General features: G+C 35.0%; 1 protein-coding gene across 1 annotated transcript; it reads left to right on the top strand.

The window, feature by feature from the left end:
* The first annotated feature begins 1,405 nt into the window (after positions 1-1,405).
* Positions 1,406-16,909, top strand: LOC129238495 (calcitonin gene-related peptide type 1 receptor). Its single transcript, XM_054873531.1, has 10 exons — positions 1,406-1,616; positions 2,138-2,507; positions 6,050-6,140; positions 6,454-6,545; positions 6,760-6,886; positions 7,105-7,206; positions 13,529-13,647; positions 14,561-14,634; positions 14,735-14,841; positions 16,091-16,909. Exons 1-10 carry the CDS (start codon positions 1,484-1,486, stop codon positions 16,361-16,363), a joined length of 1,488 nt encoding a protein of 495 aa, XP_054729506.1. The 5' UTR covers positions 1,406-1,483; the 3' UTR covers positions 16,364-16,909.

The following is a 16,909-nucleotide window of genomic DNA, read 5'->3' on the forward strand; positions in this document are numbered from 1 at the left end:
TGGTCAAATTTAGTACTAGTTTCAAACAAATGAAAATGGCCAAATGTAGTACTAGTTTCAAACAAATGAAAAGCGGTCAAATTTAGTACTAGTTCCTAACTAATGAATTACGTACAAATGAATCCTAGTTTCAAACCAATGAAAAATTGTCAAATTTAGTACTAGTTCCTAACGAACGAAAAATGGTCAAATTTAGTACTAGTTTCAAACAAATGAAAATGGCCAAATTCAGTACCAGTTCCGAACGAATGAAAAATGATCAAAACTAATACTAATTCCGAACAAATGAAAAATTTTCTAAATTAGTACTAATTTCAAACAAATGAAAAATGGTAAAATTCAGTGCTAGTTTCCGAACAAATCAAAAATTATTTCGAATAATCAACTGCCAAAAGTTTTATTAGTTTTCAACCATCAAATTTAGTACAAGTTTCAATCTATCGAATAGGAATGCAGAACAAATTCTACTTACATATTTCATCAACAGTTGATGTACCAGTAAGTTCAAAGGCCTAAAGTGCACTAGATCTAGGCATAGAGAACGTTCTATATATCATATATCAAATTTTGTATTAGCTTCTGGGCTACTTAAAAACCACAGCCGTCCTCAATTCATCACTTGCTTAAATAAAAAAAGGAAGGAACACGAACTTATTGTAGTTCCAATTTCACTAAAATAACACCAGTTCATTGCCACACCAATTCATTGGATTCCCTGGCACTTAATATCTGTCTCGCTTTCCGGCCCTCTGACAACTCATACTCTTATACAATATTTCCGCTTTGGGTGACTAGAAGCGACACACTTTTTCATTATTTTCTTTTCCAATAAACTTTTCACTTCAACACAGAATTTAAATAGGTTTAAGGTAGAGCGATCAGGTTGTGTCACAACAGCACAAGATAACACTAGCTTTAGGAAAAAAGTTAAAAAAAATAATTTCCACTTCAATGGCAGAAAATTGAAAACTCTGGTAATAAAATGAAAAACGATTGAGGTGTGAAATAGCACACAACTGAAATTTGAACAAGCAACAGGCTGCACGCACATTTACACACATACACTCACACTCACGCAGATGTGGCACACAAATGCCAATTATGCTAAAGCGGCTGTAAGCGTGCAATAAAAATTCATTTACTTTGACTGCAGTAAATCAAAGTTCATTGCCATCATTGAAGATTAAATCTACAATACTTACCTTCCCCCTCTGTTTCATTTTATTCAACAGAAAAGCTTTTTTATCGGAATTTTTCAACGCATAAAGAGGATAACAAAGGCCAAATGAACAGCAGCAGCAACAACAACAGCAGGCATCCCAATTGAGGACACATTTGGCCAATTAAGTGAAAGCGCTCAGCCAAACATAAATAATCACACATCCATTCACTGTGGTGAGGTGAGGTGCTGAGGCAGCAGGCAAAACGGCGGTTGACTAACGGCATTTGCAAAAGCAAACAGAAAAAGAAAACATTTACAACAATGGCCTTCCTTTTCGAGCCATTCCAATCCAATAATCAATATCTGCGTGAATTTCTGTCGCATCTTTATCTCAACTGCTTGGTTCGGTATCAGAATGAGACCGGTTTGGCAGCAAATGATACGGATGAGGAAGGTGAGTGGAAATTGTTTGAATAAATAGTATTAATTGAAAATCAATTGGAATTCGTATAACAAATTTAACATCGTAAATATAATATGCTCACACCAACTGCGGGAACTGACAGACCCTTTTGAGCTTTGCACCTCGAATTGGAGACTGTCCGCTTTGAAATCGTGAAGCTAACTGACTTTCGCAGCATCTGTTTCATATTTAACCAAAGAAAACAGTGTTTAGAAGAAGAGGCCGTCCTCTTCCTCTGCTACCACCAGCTAGTATCGCATACAATTTTTCTACAAAGTTTTAATAAAAAGTTGGAAAATTTTTATTAAAATTTACCGTTTTTTTTTAATTTTGTACAAAGTTTGAAATTTAAAAAATAAAAAATAATAAAAATTCAAATAAATAGTCAAAGCTTGTCAATATGTGGTAACAAGGAAGTGTTCACACTGACAGTGCATGTCTTCATTTTTTTCTCATTTCATACCCACACTTACGCCTTCTCACTTTCTTTATTTTCTCTGCCTTTCCAACAGCCAACGTCATTGGCGCACCAGGTTACCTCGAAGACGCCATACTCAGCGAGGGCACCATCGACTTGGCGAATGTGGACGAAGCGAAAGTGGAGCAAAAGGAGCTATTCGCCTACATCTCCAGGCATAATTTAAAGCCAACAGCAAGCAATGTAAACGAGACGCATAGCAGTAATTCCACTACACATTTCACCTCAACATCTTCTTCGGCCACCCACACACCTTCTTCCACTTCCAGCGCACAGCTCCGCTTTTGCCCTCTGAGTTTCGATGGCTATCTCTGTTGGCCGCGTACACCCGCCGGCACTGTGCTCAGTCAATATTGTCCAGATTTTGTGGAAGGTTTCAATCGAAAATTCCTGGCGCACAAAACGTGAGTGCATTTCAATATTCGAGAATCAACAGTTGCCAATTTTTGGCATTAAAATAATGCATACCCTGCCGTATTTCCGTGCGGCCGGCTGTTATTGCAAGTAAATATTTGCTTCATTCCAACGATTTCCTTTACATTAATTTTTAGCGGTTGTGGTGGGTTTTTATTTTTATTTTTATGTTTTAATCAAATTTTCCCTTTTATTCTCGTTAGAACAAATATTAATTGTGGTAAACAATTTTTTTAATACCTGCTTCAAATAACCAGCTTATTTTTTTAGTTGTGTGCATCTTTAGTTATTTTTAATTTATTTCTTTGTTTGCCTATTTGTGAGAGTTTAACAACATTTCAGGCCATTACAAGGCCGGTTGCCTTGGTAATTTGTTTTGTTTTGTAATTTTAATTTAAAATACAGTTTATTATAAATTTATTTATTTAAAATTAAAATTTGAAACCAGTTTTGTGATTAATAATTTAACGTTCAAATTAAAAAAAAAGAAAAAATTAAATAAAGTGGTATCTCTACTAAAAACTTTGCGGAATTAAGTTATTCTTAGCCAAGCCAAGCAGCTTTCGTTTGATACCAATATTGTAACACTTTTATTTTTTAACTACCGTTTTTTAGTTCTAATTTTTTAGACAGATGGCAATCCTATTTAAAAATGTTTCTTTATTAAATTGCCACAAATAGCTAAATATTAACACATGGTAATATTGAATATAAATTAATTTATTTAAATGTTTTAGTTAGGTGGCAACTCTATTTAAAAATATGTCTGTATGAATGGTTTCTCAAACTCCTCTAATTTTATACTAATATTGTAGTACTCACTTTTTTAACAACCGTTTTTATTAGTTTTAATTTTTTAGCCAGACGGCAACACTACTTAAAAATATTACGTTATTAAATTGCCTTAAGGGGTAACACCACTGTAGAAATTTCAAAAAATTGATTTTTTTTTTATAAGCTTAAAAAATTCTTTGAACCTTTTAAAATACAGAACAAAAAGTTTTATACGTTACCGAAGTTTATTTCATAAATATTTTAAGCTTTTAACCAAGCGTTGTGACTGCTACCTAATGATTTCTCCAAATTTCCAAACTTTAAACGCGTTTTTCTCAAAACACGTTTTCTGAAATTGGCACGCAGCATAACTCAAACAATTTTAAATATTTTTAATCAGGTTTTTCACTATGTCTGTATAATAATCTTCTTAAGAGAAGAGCGTAGGGGATTTTCGATAGATTAATTTAAACGATTGTTATAATTATTTAAATGCCGTTTTTTTAGTCCAAAATAGAGTTTTTTTCTTCAAATGCTTGCTAATTCCACAAAAATAAATATTTTTTAAATCCCCTACGTGTTTCTCTAGCTCTTCTTATCTAGATTAAGAAAAAATAAATTTCCTTGTTCCAGATTAAAATTTGCACCCTCTGTGCTGCGTGCCGCGGAGCTCCTTCAAGAGAAACCACATTACAAAAATGTCTCCAATACCGCCATTTTGTAAAATTTTTCGATCAAACTTTGTAGTTTTGTATTTTAGTATATAAGTAATAACTTCCCGAATCAGAGTGATTGTTTTCCCTTTCTTTCTATACAAAAAAATTCTTTAAAACTCGTGTTTATTTTACGCGTGTAGAGTGGTGTTACCCCTTAAAAACCAAAATATTATGCACATGAAATATTTAAACAAATTTGAGTAATTTTAATTTTTAATTAGTTAGGTGGCAACTCTATTTAAAAATATGTCTACATTAATGTTTGCTCAAAATCCTCCAATATTGTAATACTGACTGTTTTTAACTATTGTATTTATTTAATTTTAATTTTTTAGACAGATGGCACCACTATTTAAAAATATTTCGTGATTAAATTGCCCTACAAAGCAAAATATTATCCAAATGGCAATATTTTAATTAAACTAGTTAATTTTATTTTTGTAGTTAGGTGGCAACTCTATTTAAATGTGTGCCTATGGCTGCATTAATGCTAAATTGTATTTCAGCATCCTCCGCGTCGCTAAATTGTGGAGAATTGTTTTCTGTGTAGCATGTAAGAAAGTAATATATGTAGCCATTTTCAGTATATACAAACGACCCTAATTTGCATTTCGGTTAAAAGAAATGAAATCAACAACAAAAAATTAAAATAAATAAATTAACGAACTTAATTTTATTCAAAACAATTTGTTCCATTTTTGTTTTTCTCTACATTAAATTTTATAGTGGTAAAACTTTGTACGCGGCCGCGGAATGGCTCCCATTCAGTAGTGCCCAGGCTTGAAACAGGCTATGGCTATGAAACACCAAGGTTTTTTTCTTATAGCGGTCGCTCCCCGATAGACAATGGCAAAGCTCCGAGTGTATTTCTGCCATGAAAAGTTATCCTTTATTGAGTGTTTGGCTCCATTCGCCCAGAGCTTAGCGAATTCAAACAGACAAAGAGGCAGACAAATATCCTAAAAATAGTCCAAATGTATTATTTATATTAGTTTACATTCTCTGCACCATCTCCTCATTCCGGAGGTTTTCAATGTACAGATACGACTTTTCTATAGTTTTATTAAAGTGTTGATTAATTTCATTTTACCAAAGACAAATCTCTCCTCAGATATCGTAGCTCCAAATTTAGCCAAGACACTCAAAGTAATTGATTTCTTATTTTACTTTGTTGCTTTAATCATTTTCTTTTTCTTATTTCCTTGTGGAAATGCTACCCCCTTTCAATTAGTTAACTCTTCGTTGGGCACCCGCGTCTGGCCAGACTGGATTTTTCGACTTTGAACGTGAATTTAACATATTTCGATAATAGCTAACGACTTGAGAGTCCAGGTAGCCGCCTAGAATTTAACGAAGAGGACGAAAAAATGCCAAACCTGGGTGTTCAACGGAGGATTAAGCCGAGTGCAGAAGCCGAATACTCATAACTTTACGGTTTTTTGTTACTCTGATATCTTTATATTCTGCCGAGGCACGGCGACAAAATAGAGCAGCTGATTTCACTTTTTATTTAATTTTATGTATTATTTAAGCTATCAAACTTTATTTTGTTGTTGCCTATAGAATTCATTTCGTGTTTGAGAATTAAACAAAAACAAAATACACAACATTGTTGTTTTTGCTCTACTACTGCTTCTTTACTGATGTGCCTTGCATTCCGCCATATTTATTTTCACTCGCTTTCTTTTGAATTTAGTTAAGACAAACACCCACACGAAGCCTGCTCACTACTTCATCGATCTCTATCACTCTCATATTTTTCTGTTCCACCATATTAATTCCTTAATTTTGTCTTCAAGCTCATTTTTGATTCGCGTTTAGCTAAGACACACACCGCCACCTTGAGATAATTTCTGTACTGCCATACTGAGATATTTGTTCCTTCTACCTAATAATTCCTTCTCCATTGAACTAATTTGTTGGTTGTTCAGTTTTTAGCGCTCATTTCTTACTATTTCGTTTCTCTTCTCTAACACTATCTCCCCTCCTTCTTATATCTTCCATTTTACACATATAAATTAATGCATTCTCATCACTTTTAGCTGCTTGGAGAACGGCACCTGGTACCATCATCCAGTCAGCGGCCGTGAGTGGTCCAATTATACCAACTGTATTGATTATGACGACTTGGAGGTGAGTGGCTATTGAAGAGGGAAATAAAAAGGCAATGAAAGAATTAAATTTTTGTTCAGACGCCTTTATCGCTTGATCAGAGAGATAAAATGTTTTGCAAGTGAATCTCCTAAATACAAAAGTTTTAAAGAAGTTAAGTTATTAATTGAATTGGGTGCATTGCAAAATGTTCATTTATTTAAAGTGAAAATTTAGTGCTCTAAAAAAATGTAATTAATTTTTTTTCTCTAACAATACCATGAGTTTCATGAATGTTATCGTCCACTTTTCTTTTCTACACTTAACCCTCATCCATTTTCGATTCACTCAACAGTTCCGCAGATTTGTAAACGAGCTGTACGTGAAAGGATATGCGGTCTCCTTAATCTCCTTAATGCTCTCACTTATCATCTTTCTTGGCTTTAAGTAAGTATTCAACAGGTGCAAATAATTCATAAATGCCCCCTTGCATCTAAGCACTTCCATATATGTATGTATGTTTATGGGAAAAAAGCAATTTATTCTTTGTAATCTTTTGCAATTTTAATGCGAACATACTTTTCTTTATATCCTGTCTCTCTCCCTCTTTCCACACCATGCACTCTTATTTACTCCGCATTTAATATGCATAAACACGCAGATCCTTACGTTGCACCCGCATACGCATACACGTGCATTTGTTTGCCTCCCTGGCATTCACTTGCATCGCCTGGATACTCTGGTATAAATTGGTGGTCGAGCAACCGGACTTAATAGGAAATAATCCGGTGAGTTGTAGTCGGGTTAGAGATCATCAATAATATTATATTGCATGTGGATGTATTAGTGAATGAAATCGGTATGCCAGCTTATGAAAATTGAAATATTACTTGCATATGAATTTGTGGTATTTGCTTGAATCAAACAATTTGCTCTAATATTTTCATAATTTGATTATTTTATCCATTTTATTTTGTTGAACTTTTCGTTTTCCTTTGCCCCACAGCCCTGGTGTATTCTGCTACATTTGGTCGTACACTATTTTATGCTGGTGAATTACTTCTGGATGTTTTGTGAGGGACTCCATTTGCATCTGGTACTTGTAGTGGTAAGTTAAACAAAAATACAAATGTACTCTTTTGTACAAAATAAAGGAAAAATGAATAATACAAATCTCGGTGAAGCAAAGCTGCAACACGTGACAAAATATTCTATGCAGATAGCAGCAAAAATATTCAAAATATGGGCTGCCATTTTTGAGCAGCCGGTGTCATCGAACCCAATTTCCATTAATAAAAAAATAAAGAATTTTAAGTTTTCATTGAAATCAACGATATTATTACTAAATATAAATAAATTACAAATAATATAAATTTCGATCAAAACGCGGAACTTTTCTTTCAAATTTATTGTTACTTAAAACAATAATAAGTAAGTAAACAAGACGTGTACAGCTCAGTTTCATAAATCTTCTATTATTCGATAAATTATCGAAATTATTTGCCCGTATATCGCTAAATCGTGTATTACTCGATAAATTTCAATTTGTTCGACAAATTATTGTAAAAAAACTTTAGAAAGTGATTTCATTTTATTTCATTATTCGATAAATTTCACATTATGTGATAAATTATCGAAAAACTTTTCTCCAAAGTGTAGTGAATAACAATCATTATTCGATAAATTATCAAAAATGTTTCCTTCGAGTCCAAAAAAATACTCTACCCCATCGTTATTCGCTTAATTAATAATACCATTCGACAAATTTGATTGTTTCATAAATTATCGAAAATCTTTGCTCGGAATTGAAATTAATAATGCTCATGATTCGATCAATTTCACATAATTCGATAACATATCCAAAATCTCTGCTCAGAATCGAAAATAACATCCCTATCATTCGATAAATTTCAATCCGCACTGTTCAAAAAGGTATCAGAAGTTTTTGCTCCGATTCCAAGTTATCGATGGCTGGGAATTATTCGATTAATTTCACATTATTCGAAAAATAATCGAAAATGTTTACTCAGACTATAAAGGAATGATTCTCATCATTCGATAAACTCCTCATGGTTCGATAATGTATCGAAAATGTTTGGTCAGTTTCGAAGAATATAATCCTCATCATTCGATAAATTTCACATTATTCAATAAATTCTCGAACATTTTTGCTTCGACTCTAAAGAATAATACGCGCCGAAAATTGGAAGATTTAAAAAGAATACTCTTCATCTTTTAATAAGCTATTGGAATAATTTCACATTATTGCATAAAATATCAAACAACTTTCATCGGAATTGAAATTAATAATACGCATGATTCGATAAATTTCCAATTACTTGGTAAATTATCGAGAAAGTTTAGTCGGAAGTGATATTAAAAAGGCCCGATAATTTTTTTATTATTCAATAAATCAGGAAAGAAGAACTCCTTGCTGAAATAAATAATGCCGCTTCTAACTTCGATAAATTTGTAAATATAAGTTTGAATCGAAATAATGAAAAACATCACTTTGGAACCACTTGGTAATAAAAAACGAAAATCAACACAGTTTTGCCTGGTAAAAAATTCTGGCTTATAAGAGATATCTATGTGCATTTCTTCCTTTTATTCTTATTTAATTTCATTTAGGACTATGTCCTGTTTTATAACAAGATTGGCTTAACAATAAAAATTCTACACTGTGTACTTAGGTACTAATTTTCTATTCGGATCGAGAGCCGGAAGTCCAACAATCTTGCCATCTCTTTGAGGATCTACCTGGCGGTCTCAGCATATTCGTTCCCTCTAGCATTTTTTCTTTCGCAAGTCGGCCGACAGCGATTCTTTGAACCTGTCGGTTCCACTTTTTCGGCGTTGTTGTCTCCTTTTGGAGACATCTCCAATTTCGCATATGCTCCTCCTTATCTCTCTGTGTCGAAATATACTTGGAGCGAAAATAATATTATTTAACAGAAAATAGTTGGCGAATTTTAAGATAAACTATCGATAACAAAAACTATCGATTGCGATAAAATGCACATTTTTTTAAAAAATTAAGAGAAATATGCCAAATATATCAATTTATACCATTCTTGCGATCAACAATCACTCTCATACTAAGTTTTTTCTTTTTTTTTTTGGGAAATCAAAGCATTTACATATGTTATAATTATAATTAAAATGTACAGAGTTTAACATATAAATTAGTCCCCTAAATGCCTGTCATAAAATTAAAATATGCATGCAAGGACTTTTCACATTTAACAACCATTAAACGAATCTCAAAAATCTAAATGCGAAGCAAAGATGTTTTGATTTTTTCATTCAGTATTTTATTTCAGCTCTTGCGAACTTTCTCATATTTTTTTCCAAAACGTTATTAAAAGTTTCGCGCGTGTTATGCAAGCCGGATGTGCGCATACAAACAGAAACAGATAAAACACTCACTTGTACATGCATATTGCCATTCTATGAGTTTATCCCCGGCGTTAGTGTTTACTCGTTAATGCAGATCCATGCATACGCTCCTCCCAGTTGTCAGTGAAATGACTTGAAGCCCTTTCTCGAAGTACTGCCAGCCGTTCCTTAGGCAAATAGCAAGGCTTTTGTTCTCCCTTACTTTTTATATGAAATGATGTACGTCGTGAGACCTTTGACCTTCCTTTCCCTGGAAAGGAGTTACATACAGTCTTCCTTAAGGAATATGCTAGGACTAGTTCTTGGGCAGCTTTGTCAAACAATGGCTTTTTAATCAATGCCGCCAGGCATGTCGAGTAAGAGCCTACCAGGTTTTAAAGAAAATCTGCTAATTTTTTGGGAAAATATATAAAAATTTGTCAACTTTATGTGTAAGGAAAAGTTGTTGAATAAATTCCGATAGATCGTCAAATAGTGTAGAGCATCTTTGATGAAATATAAAAGCTTAAGTATGCATTTGACAAAGAACTTCCTATTGAGCTTCTCAGAAATTTCGGTTAGAAGGGCAATAAAGTGCTACGTGTTCACAGGTCGCCTATGGTAAGGTATGCCAGAAAGGCTGTAGGCCTCTTCGTTTCACCAAGCGCTAGCAAGTAGTGAATTGCGCTGGTAGTAGTGGTAGCTGTCAAAGAGCTACTAAAAATTATATTTATTTGTGAAAATACTGAGTTATACATACCAGTTTTTGGATTTATCACCGAGGGATCTTTCCCGATAGCTTTGTTGTTGCTTTCATGCAAATTTTTCGTCAAGTGAGCAGCGCCCAGAGATAGCGAGCAGAAAAGTAGCGAGTCGAAGAAACCCTTTTACAAATACCTACTGGGTTACTACTGCTGTGCATTTCTATATTTGTATGTAGGCGTAGTTAGTCATCACGCGTCTGTGTGCCTGCAACGATGAAAATAGGAAAGTTTGATTACATAGAGTGCTGCGTTGGGGATGAACATAAAAATATGTAGAAAAAATATGGAAAATTAAGAAAATCAAATAGGTGTGTATATGTAGAATAGGGTGTCCCAGGCTACAAGGGGAAATTTTTTTTTCGGAATTTCAATACGCACACCCTTTATTTTTTTCCATTTGACTCTAAAAACTTAAATATAAAATATTATTGAGATCGGATGTCATTAACCCGTGCCGACTTGATGTCAAACTTTGAGTTTAAAAGTTAGTATGAAAGCTATAGGCTCACAATAGAGAAAGATTTAATTGAATTTTTAGATTAATTAAATAAATAAATATAAAACACATATTTCGTATTTATTTTCTTTTTATTATAAAACATCGAATTTTCTTTTCAAAGTTTGCTTTTTACAGTCGGGATATACCTGTCGGTGTTCTTGTACGCAACGTAATAAAAATTGCTTTTGCTCCTCTTGAACAGTGATCAAACCATGGAAGTCTTGCATTAACTTAACCGCTCTTTCTGCCGTATCATTAACTGCTTTCAGTCCTAGCAGCTTCTTTTTAGCCTGTAGAATCGAATCATCATTTGACCACGAAGAGGGGCACTAGTTCAGAAAACTGTCGGCAATCTGGAGTCGATTAAACAGGAACTTGCTTTTGACAGAGACGAAGTCATCAATGTTTCTCTCTGAAATTAAAACAGATAGATCAGTTATCAATTATACCTATTAGCAAACTTAGTCATAGAACAAAATCAAACCTTAATTAACGTACCAAAAAGTGGGCCACAGAGTTCTTCTTTGGATGCAATGTAGCGTTTATTGTGGGCTGTTGGGTTTTCTCTAGTTAAGTTAGCAATCATTCTTACTTTAGTTTCTAGATCGACATCATCATCAAATAAAGCCAGAATAGATACTTCATCTGTCAAGTACCACAAATGCTGGCAAAACTTCTGCAAAGCTGCTTTTGAAATGATTTTGTCTATTGTTTCGTAATTTTTCATGGCCTTCAAAAAACACAAATCCTGATACGACGCCTTTACTGCTAAAATACATTGGAGCCAGGGTTTTACGTAGGATGTCACGATGAACAGACATACGTCCAACAGAGCTGCCTTATCCTTGTTTGAAATTCTGAATTGAGAGCTAAGTAACGATATTTTTAATGAATAAATGGCTCTCGCCATCCATCGAGCCTGGTGCATAGCACCTGGAGGCCGAATCTTATATTTCTTTTCTGAATCTCCGCCAAGAAATATAATTGAAAGCTCAATTAATTCGCGATAGTCATCTCTAACGATTTCTTTGGTTAATTCAGTTTTGTAGAATTCTAGCAGCTTGTCAATTTCCGAAACATTAAAACAAGATAGCTTTTCTGTACAGTTTTGTTTTTTCTCAGGATCGATATTTTTCCAGTTTTCTCGGAATTTCTTGAATAATGGGATGTCTGGGCTTGTAGTTATTTGACTGATTTTCGCTTCAAACACGCCTTTAAGTACTAATTCGTAAACGTGATGACGGCAAGCAAAAATAAGCACTTCTTTACCCAGTTTTTGTTCGAGAAGCACACATGCTCCATTTATGAGGCCTATGTTAGAAGCAGTAGTATCACAACAGAGAATCTGGGCTTTGTCTTCAAGGTTCCAGTTCGTAATAGCATCTCAAACTGCGTCTGCCTGTCCTCTTCCTGTCGAGCTATCCAATTTAGGAACAGCAATAATTTGTTCTTTATTATCGTACGTAATAACTACCGGTAGGCGTTCTTCTTTACTTTTACGTGAATCTAGAGCTGGCAACAGTTTTCCGTCCCAGTTACCGTGTCCGGGACCTTGTTTTGAAAATCAATTTTTATAGCTTCAGCCCGTTCTTTTCGCATTTCCGTACGAACTCTATGGATGGAGGACTTGCTTATAGGGAATTCATCCGTATTGTGACCCAGAGCCTCAATAGTAGCTTCAATTATAAAGACAGAATCCCTCACAATTAATTGACACCTGTCTAATGCGGCAACTAACTTGGGAGTTATAATATTTTTCCGCATAGAAGTTTTATCGGGCTGAGAGGAGGCTTCTCTTGCGCTGGGCCTATTTTCTTCTAATTCTATTATTTCAGAGTCAGAAGATGACTTTTCTAGTGGTGGTTCGCAAGATGATGTTGATGGTGCTAAGGTATAACTTGGTATAAGTTAACTAGTTTCTTAACACAGTGAGATATTGATCTGGTCGGTATACGTGCCTTTTCCCAATAAATAATACACTCACGAATTGTGAGATTTGCACTTTCATTGACACTCAAGTTCACTTCACGAATATTATAGAACAAAACTGCCAGTACTTGCCCGTTAGAGGGAAGTTTAGAATCGGTAATTTGATGTTTTACGTCCCCTATTAAAAATATCTCCTTTTTGGAACTTCGTAACTCCACCGACATGTTGACTACACGAAAAACCCGCGATTACTAATAAAACAAACAAGTAATTACACGCAATCAATCCGACAGTTCGCGCGCGCCGTACGTTACAAGTACCGTTAGGTTTCCGCGCAACTCGGCACGGGTTGCCGTGATTCTAAATAGACGAAACTTTATTTTTAGATGTTTTGAGACCATTCGAACAAAATAAGAGGGTGTGCGTTAAAAAAACACTTTAATTTTTTTGGGACACCTTAATGTAGAAATATTAATGCATAAGCGAGATAAGGAATTAAAAGGCAAGCAGTATAGCTAATTATGGTAATAAAAAGTTGCTTAAATATATTCCAAAAGCTAAGCGAAGGAAAACAACTCAATTAAAGATAAATAAAAGGAAGTACAAAAAGTTATGTGACACATAAAGTCAAGGCAAGAAAAGAGAATTCGAAATGTGTTTTTGAGAAGTTTGAGAAGAAAAAAGCAACAAAAATCTTGAGCCGCCTAAACCTTGTTCACCCTTTAAAGTTGTCCCGCTTAATGCAGTCTAACTGAAATATTTAAATATTTTAAATTTTTTTTTAAATATTTTGAATTTTTTTTTTTTTTAACATAAAACAAGGCATAAAATACTGTTTATTTTTTCCAAATCAACACCAGGTTTTCGTTAAGGACACCATAGTGATGCGTTGGTTCAAACTGTTTGCCTGGATGTCACCACTACTCTTTCTGTTGGCCTATGGTTTGGCACGATTTTTTCACACTGACGATAATTTACAGTAAGTTTTTATAGTTTAGTATAGATGTTTGTGTTTGTGTGTGTCCTTTTTTATTATATTAGCTTGGGAAAAAGAAATCCATTATTTTTGCGTGAAATTCAAAACGTTATTTAAAATTTTTGGTTCAAATAAGCGCCGTTTTGTTGTATAATTTGTTGCCGTTTCAAGGGAAGCTTCATAATGCCACACCCCCAAAGAAGTCTTGCTCAATATTGTCGGAAAACTCTAGTGTTCGATTTTCAAAATCTTCACTTGATACCAATTTCTCATCACTCAGGAACTTTTGCAATGAGTAAAAAAGATGGCAATCGCTTGGTGCCAGGTCTGGCCTATAAAGTGGTTGCATTAAAACTTCACAGTCAAGCTCCCGCAGTTTTTGGAGAGTCACTACTGGCGCGTGCGGTTTTCAGTTGTTCTCATGGAACACAACACTTCTTCTGTTGACCAATTCTGGCCGTTTCTGGTCAACCGCTAGCTTCAAACGGTCCAATTGTTGACAGTAGAGATCTGAATTTAAAAGTAGTGTTTGGCCATACCGAAGCTAATCATAATAAATGATTGATTTCATGTCCCACCAAATACACAATAGAACCTTCCTTGCCGTTAGTCCTAGTTTGCCCACCATTTGAGCTGCTTCATCACACTTTGATCGCAATCGTTATCGCACAATATTATCGTATGTGACCCAATTCTCATGGCTCGCTTTCATTCCGTTTGGCCAAGGCTTCCCAGACGGAAATTTGATCCGTCATGACTTTTGTTGTTAATTGGTGTAGCACCCAAACAACGAGCTTCTTTGAGAAAATAATGCACTTCTGTTCCACAAATTAATATGTATGTTTAGGTTAGAAAATTTCAATTCGATGTGCTCTATCACTTCTATTCACTAACCAACTTCTACTCTCACTTCCAGCTGTTGGATGGACGACAGTTTCCTGCTCTGGATCTTATCTGTGCCCATCTGCGCATCGCTATTGGCAAGTTTCGGTAATAACAAATATTTTTCTAAGAAAATTTTCCCCCATCAATTTATTAAGTACTGCATTTTTATTCGCAAACAAAAAAAACATCACCGTAAACTTCACAGTTTTCCTCGTCAACGTTTTACGGGTTATTGTGCGTAAATTACATCCACAGTCAGCACAGCCAGCACCGTTGGCCATAAGGAAAGCCGTGCGGGCTACCATAATACTGGTAAGTCGAGAAAGAAAACAATTCAAAGTTAGTGGCAGATAACAGACACACACGCAAACGCAGACTCAGACAAAAGTTGAACAAAAAAAGACCAAATAGTAGAGAAAACAGTTAGTGCCAAAGAAAAAAAACTTAAAAAATGTGCTGGAAAGCAACTGTCACATGCATAAATGAAAAAAGTAAGCAATTCACTAAAAAAACTCAAGAAAATATTCAACTGACAAAAACGTTTGCCTTTGCATTTTTATGAATTTGATGTTGAAACTGTGAGTTCATGAGTGTCATTGCAATTTGTTATCAGCTGACTTTTAAATACAGTTCCAGCTTTAATTCATGCCCAAGCTTATTTCTCGCATGCAGTCATATGCTATTTGATAAAATTTTTTACACTCATTCCATGAAACACACACCCTCCGGTACTTTGGACCGGTCATGGAGTGACGAATCGTCACCTACTTGGAGTGTACCGGTAATTTCATGCCAATCTCTTCGCATGGTTTCGATATAAGTTTTTAGAATTTGTGTGTCCCAGGCAGTAGTCCATCGCCACTGCAGCATTACAATGAAGTTAGCAAAACACTTGCAGGGGGACAATTTCCACCTCTGAACTACACTTCGTTCATCTTCCGTTCTTCTGTCGTTGGCTGTTTATTTAGCTTACGTCCAGGTGAAATTGTTTCTGGATAATTCCTCGTGAAGGCTGTGGTGCCAGAATCCTTTGGCTCGTCCTTTGCGCCTGTAACCTTGAGGGTTCCACTCTAAGGGGACAGCTGATATTTTTTGCACTAGTTGTCTAAGAGTGTCAGAGAACAGTAGCTCTTAACGACGAAAAATGCAACATAAATATGATTAAATTTAATGCATCTTTATTTTATTTATTATTCTTGTTTTCAATTTATTAATTACCTTTTTTCACTATTTGTGAAGTTAGTTTTTTTCGCCTTCCATTTGTCGCTTACCTTTTTTATTTGTACGAAAAGAAACAAATATGGGCTGTCAAGAGGTAGACGAAACATAATACAGCGAACACGATTGACTCCTAGTACATATTTTACTAACTACAATTAAATGCTATGGTGGCGATTGACTCCAGAATACGCGAAATTTTATTTACAAACGGCAAATTGCTAATGCGAATACTGGAGGGTACTCACAGTTTAACGGTTTCATTTTGCCTAACATTTTCTCTTTCTAATTCCTCTCAATCTCACTTTTTTCTCCCTCTTTCTCCCCTTCTCTTTCTTCACAGATCCCACTTTTTGGCCTGCAGCACTCTCTGCTACCCTATCGGCCAGATAGCGGCACTCCATTGGAACGTTTCTATCAAATACTTTCCGTGATCTTAGTGAGCCTACAAGGATTTGTCGTTTCGTTTCTCTTCTGCTTTGCCAATCATGATGTCACATTCGCCATACGCAGCCTATTGAATCGTTTAATGCCAGGATTGGTATCCCCACCACCACCGGGAACGCATACTGGACAAATGGCTACGACAACGCCAAGTCGTGAGTTGGGAGTGTAAGTTTCACCAGGTGATATGGCAGTGCCAGGAGAAGAAAAGTGGAAGAAAGCAAAGGAAAGAATAAATGAAGAGAAGGCTGAAAAGGAAGTTACAAGGATGCTTCAAGAGCAAACAGGTGGAAGAAAGCAAATGAAAGTGTGGAAGAATAAAGTATGAAAAGAAGGAGGGAAAGTTGAGAATGCACTGAGAATAGTGCTTAACAACCGGCTGCTGTAGAAGTAGAAGCAGGAGAAGACAGAGCAGCATTCAGCTCTGTCAAGTAGAAGGCGGAAAGTATGTGGAAGGCACACATACATGTACACTTGTGCTTACATAATTAAGACACTTTATCTTTTTGAATTATTTGTAATACAAAAATGTGTTTCATTGTGCAATAAAAACATTGTATACGAAAAAAAATTCTGAAAAATCGGCGTAATTTTTGAGCGACTACAAATTCAAACTTCATTATACTAAAATTAAATGGGCTGTAAAACTGCATACCCAGAAGTTCTCTAGAGATTCTGAATAAAAGTTGAAGACCTTGTGATATTTTCTCAATTTTTG

This window comes from Anastrepha obliqua, chromosome 2 (genome assembly GCF_027943255.1).
Source record: "Anastrepha obliqua isolate idAnaObli1 chromosome 2, idAnaObli1_1.0, whole genome shotgun sequence".
NCBI classification, from domain to species: domain Eukaryota; kingdom Metazoa; phylum Arthropoda; class Insecta; order Diptera; family Tephritidae; genus Anastrepha; species Anastrepha obliqua.

Bases quoted from the DNA above. Each gene is read 5' to 3' on its own strand.
- LOC129238495 (XM_054873531.1), top strand. From the start codon at position 1,484: ATGGCCTTCCTTTTCGAGCCATTCCAATCCAATAATCAATATCTGCGT. The intron at 1,617-2,137 runs GTGAGTGGAAAT...CCTTTCCAACAG, and splicing joins AAATGATACGGATGAGGAAG to CCAACGTCATTGGCGCACCA. The intron at 13,648-14,560 runs GTAAGTTTTTAT...TCTCACTTCCAG, and splicing joins CACACTGACGATAATTTACA to CTGTTGGATGGACGACAGTT.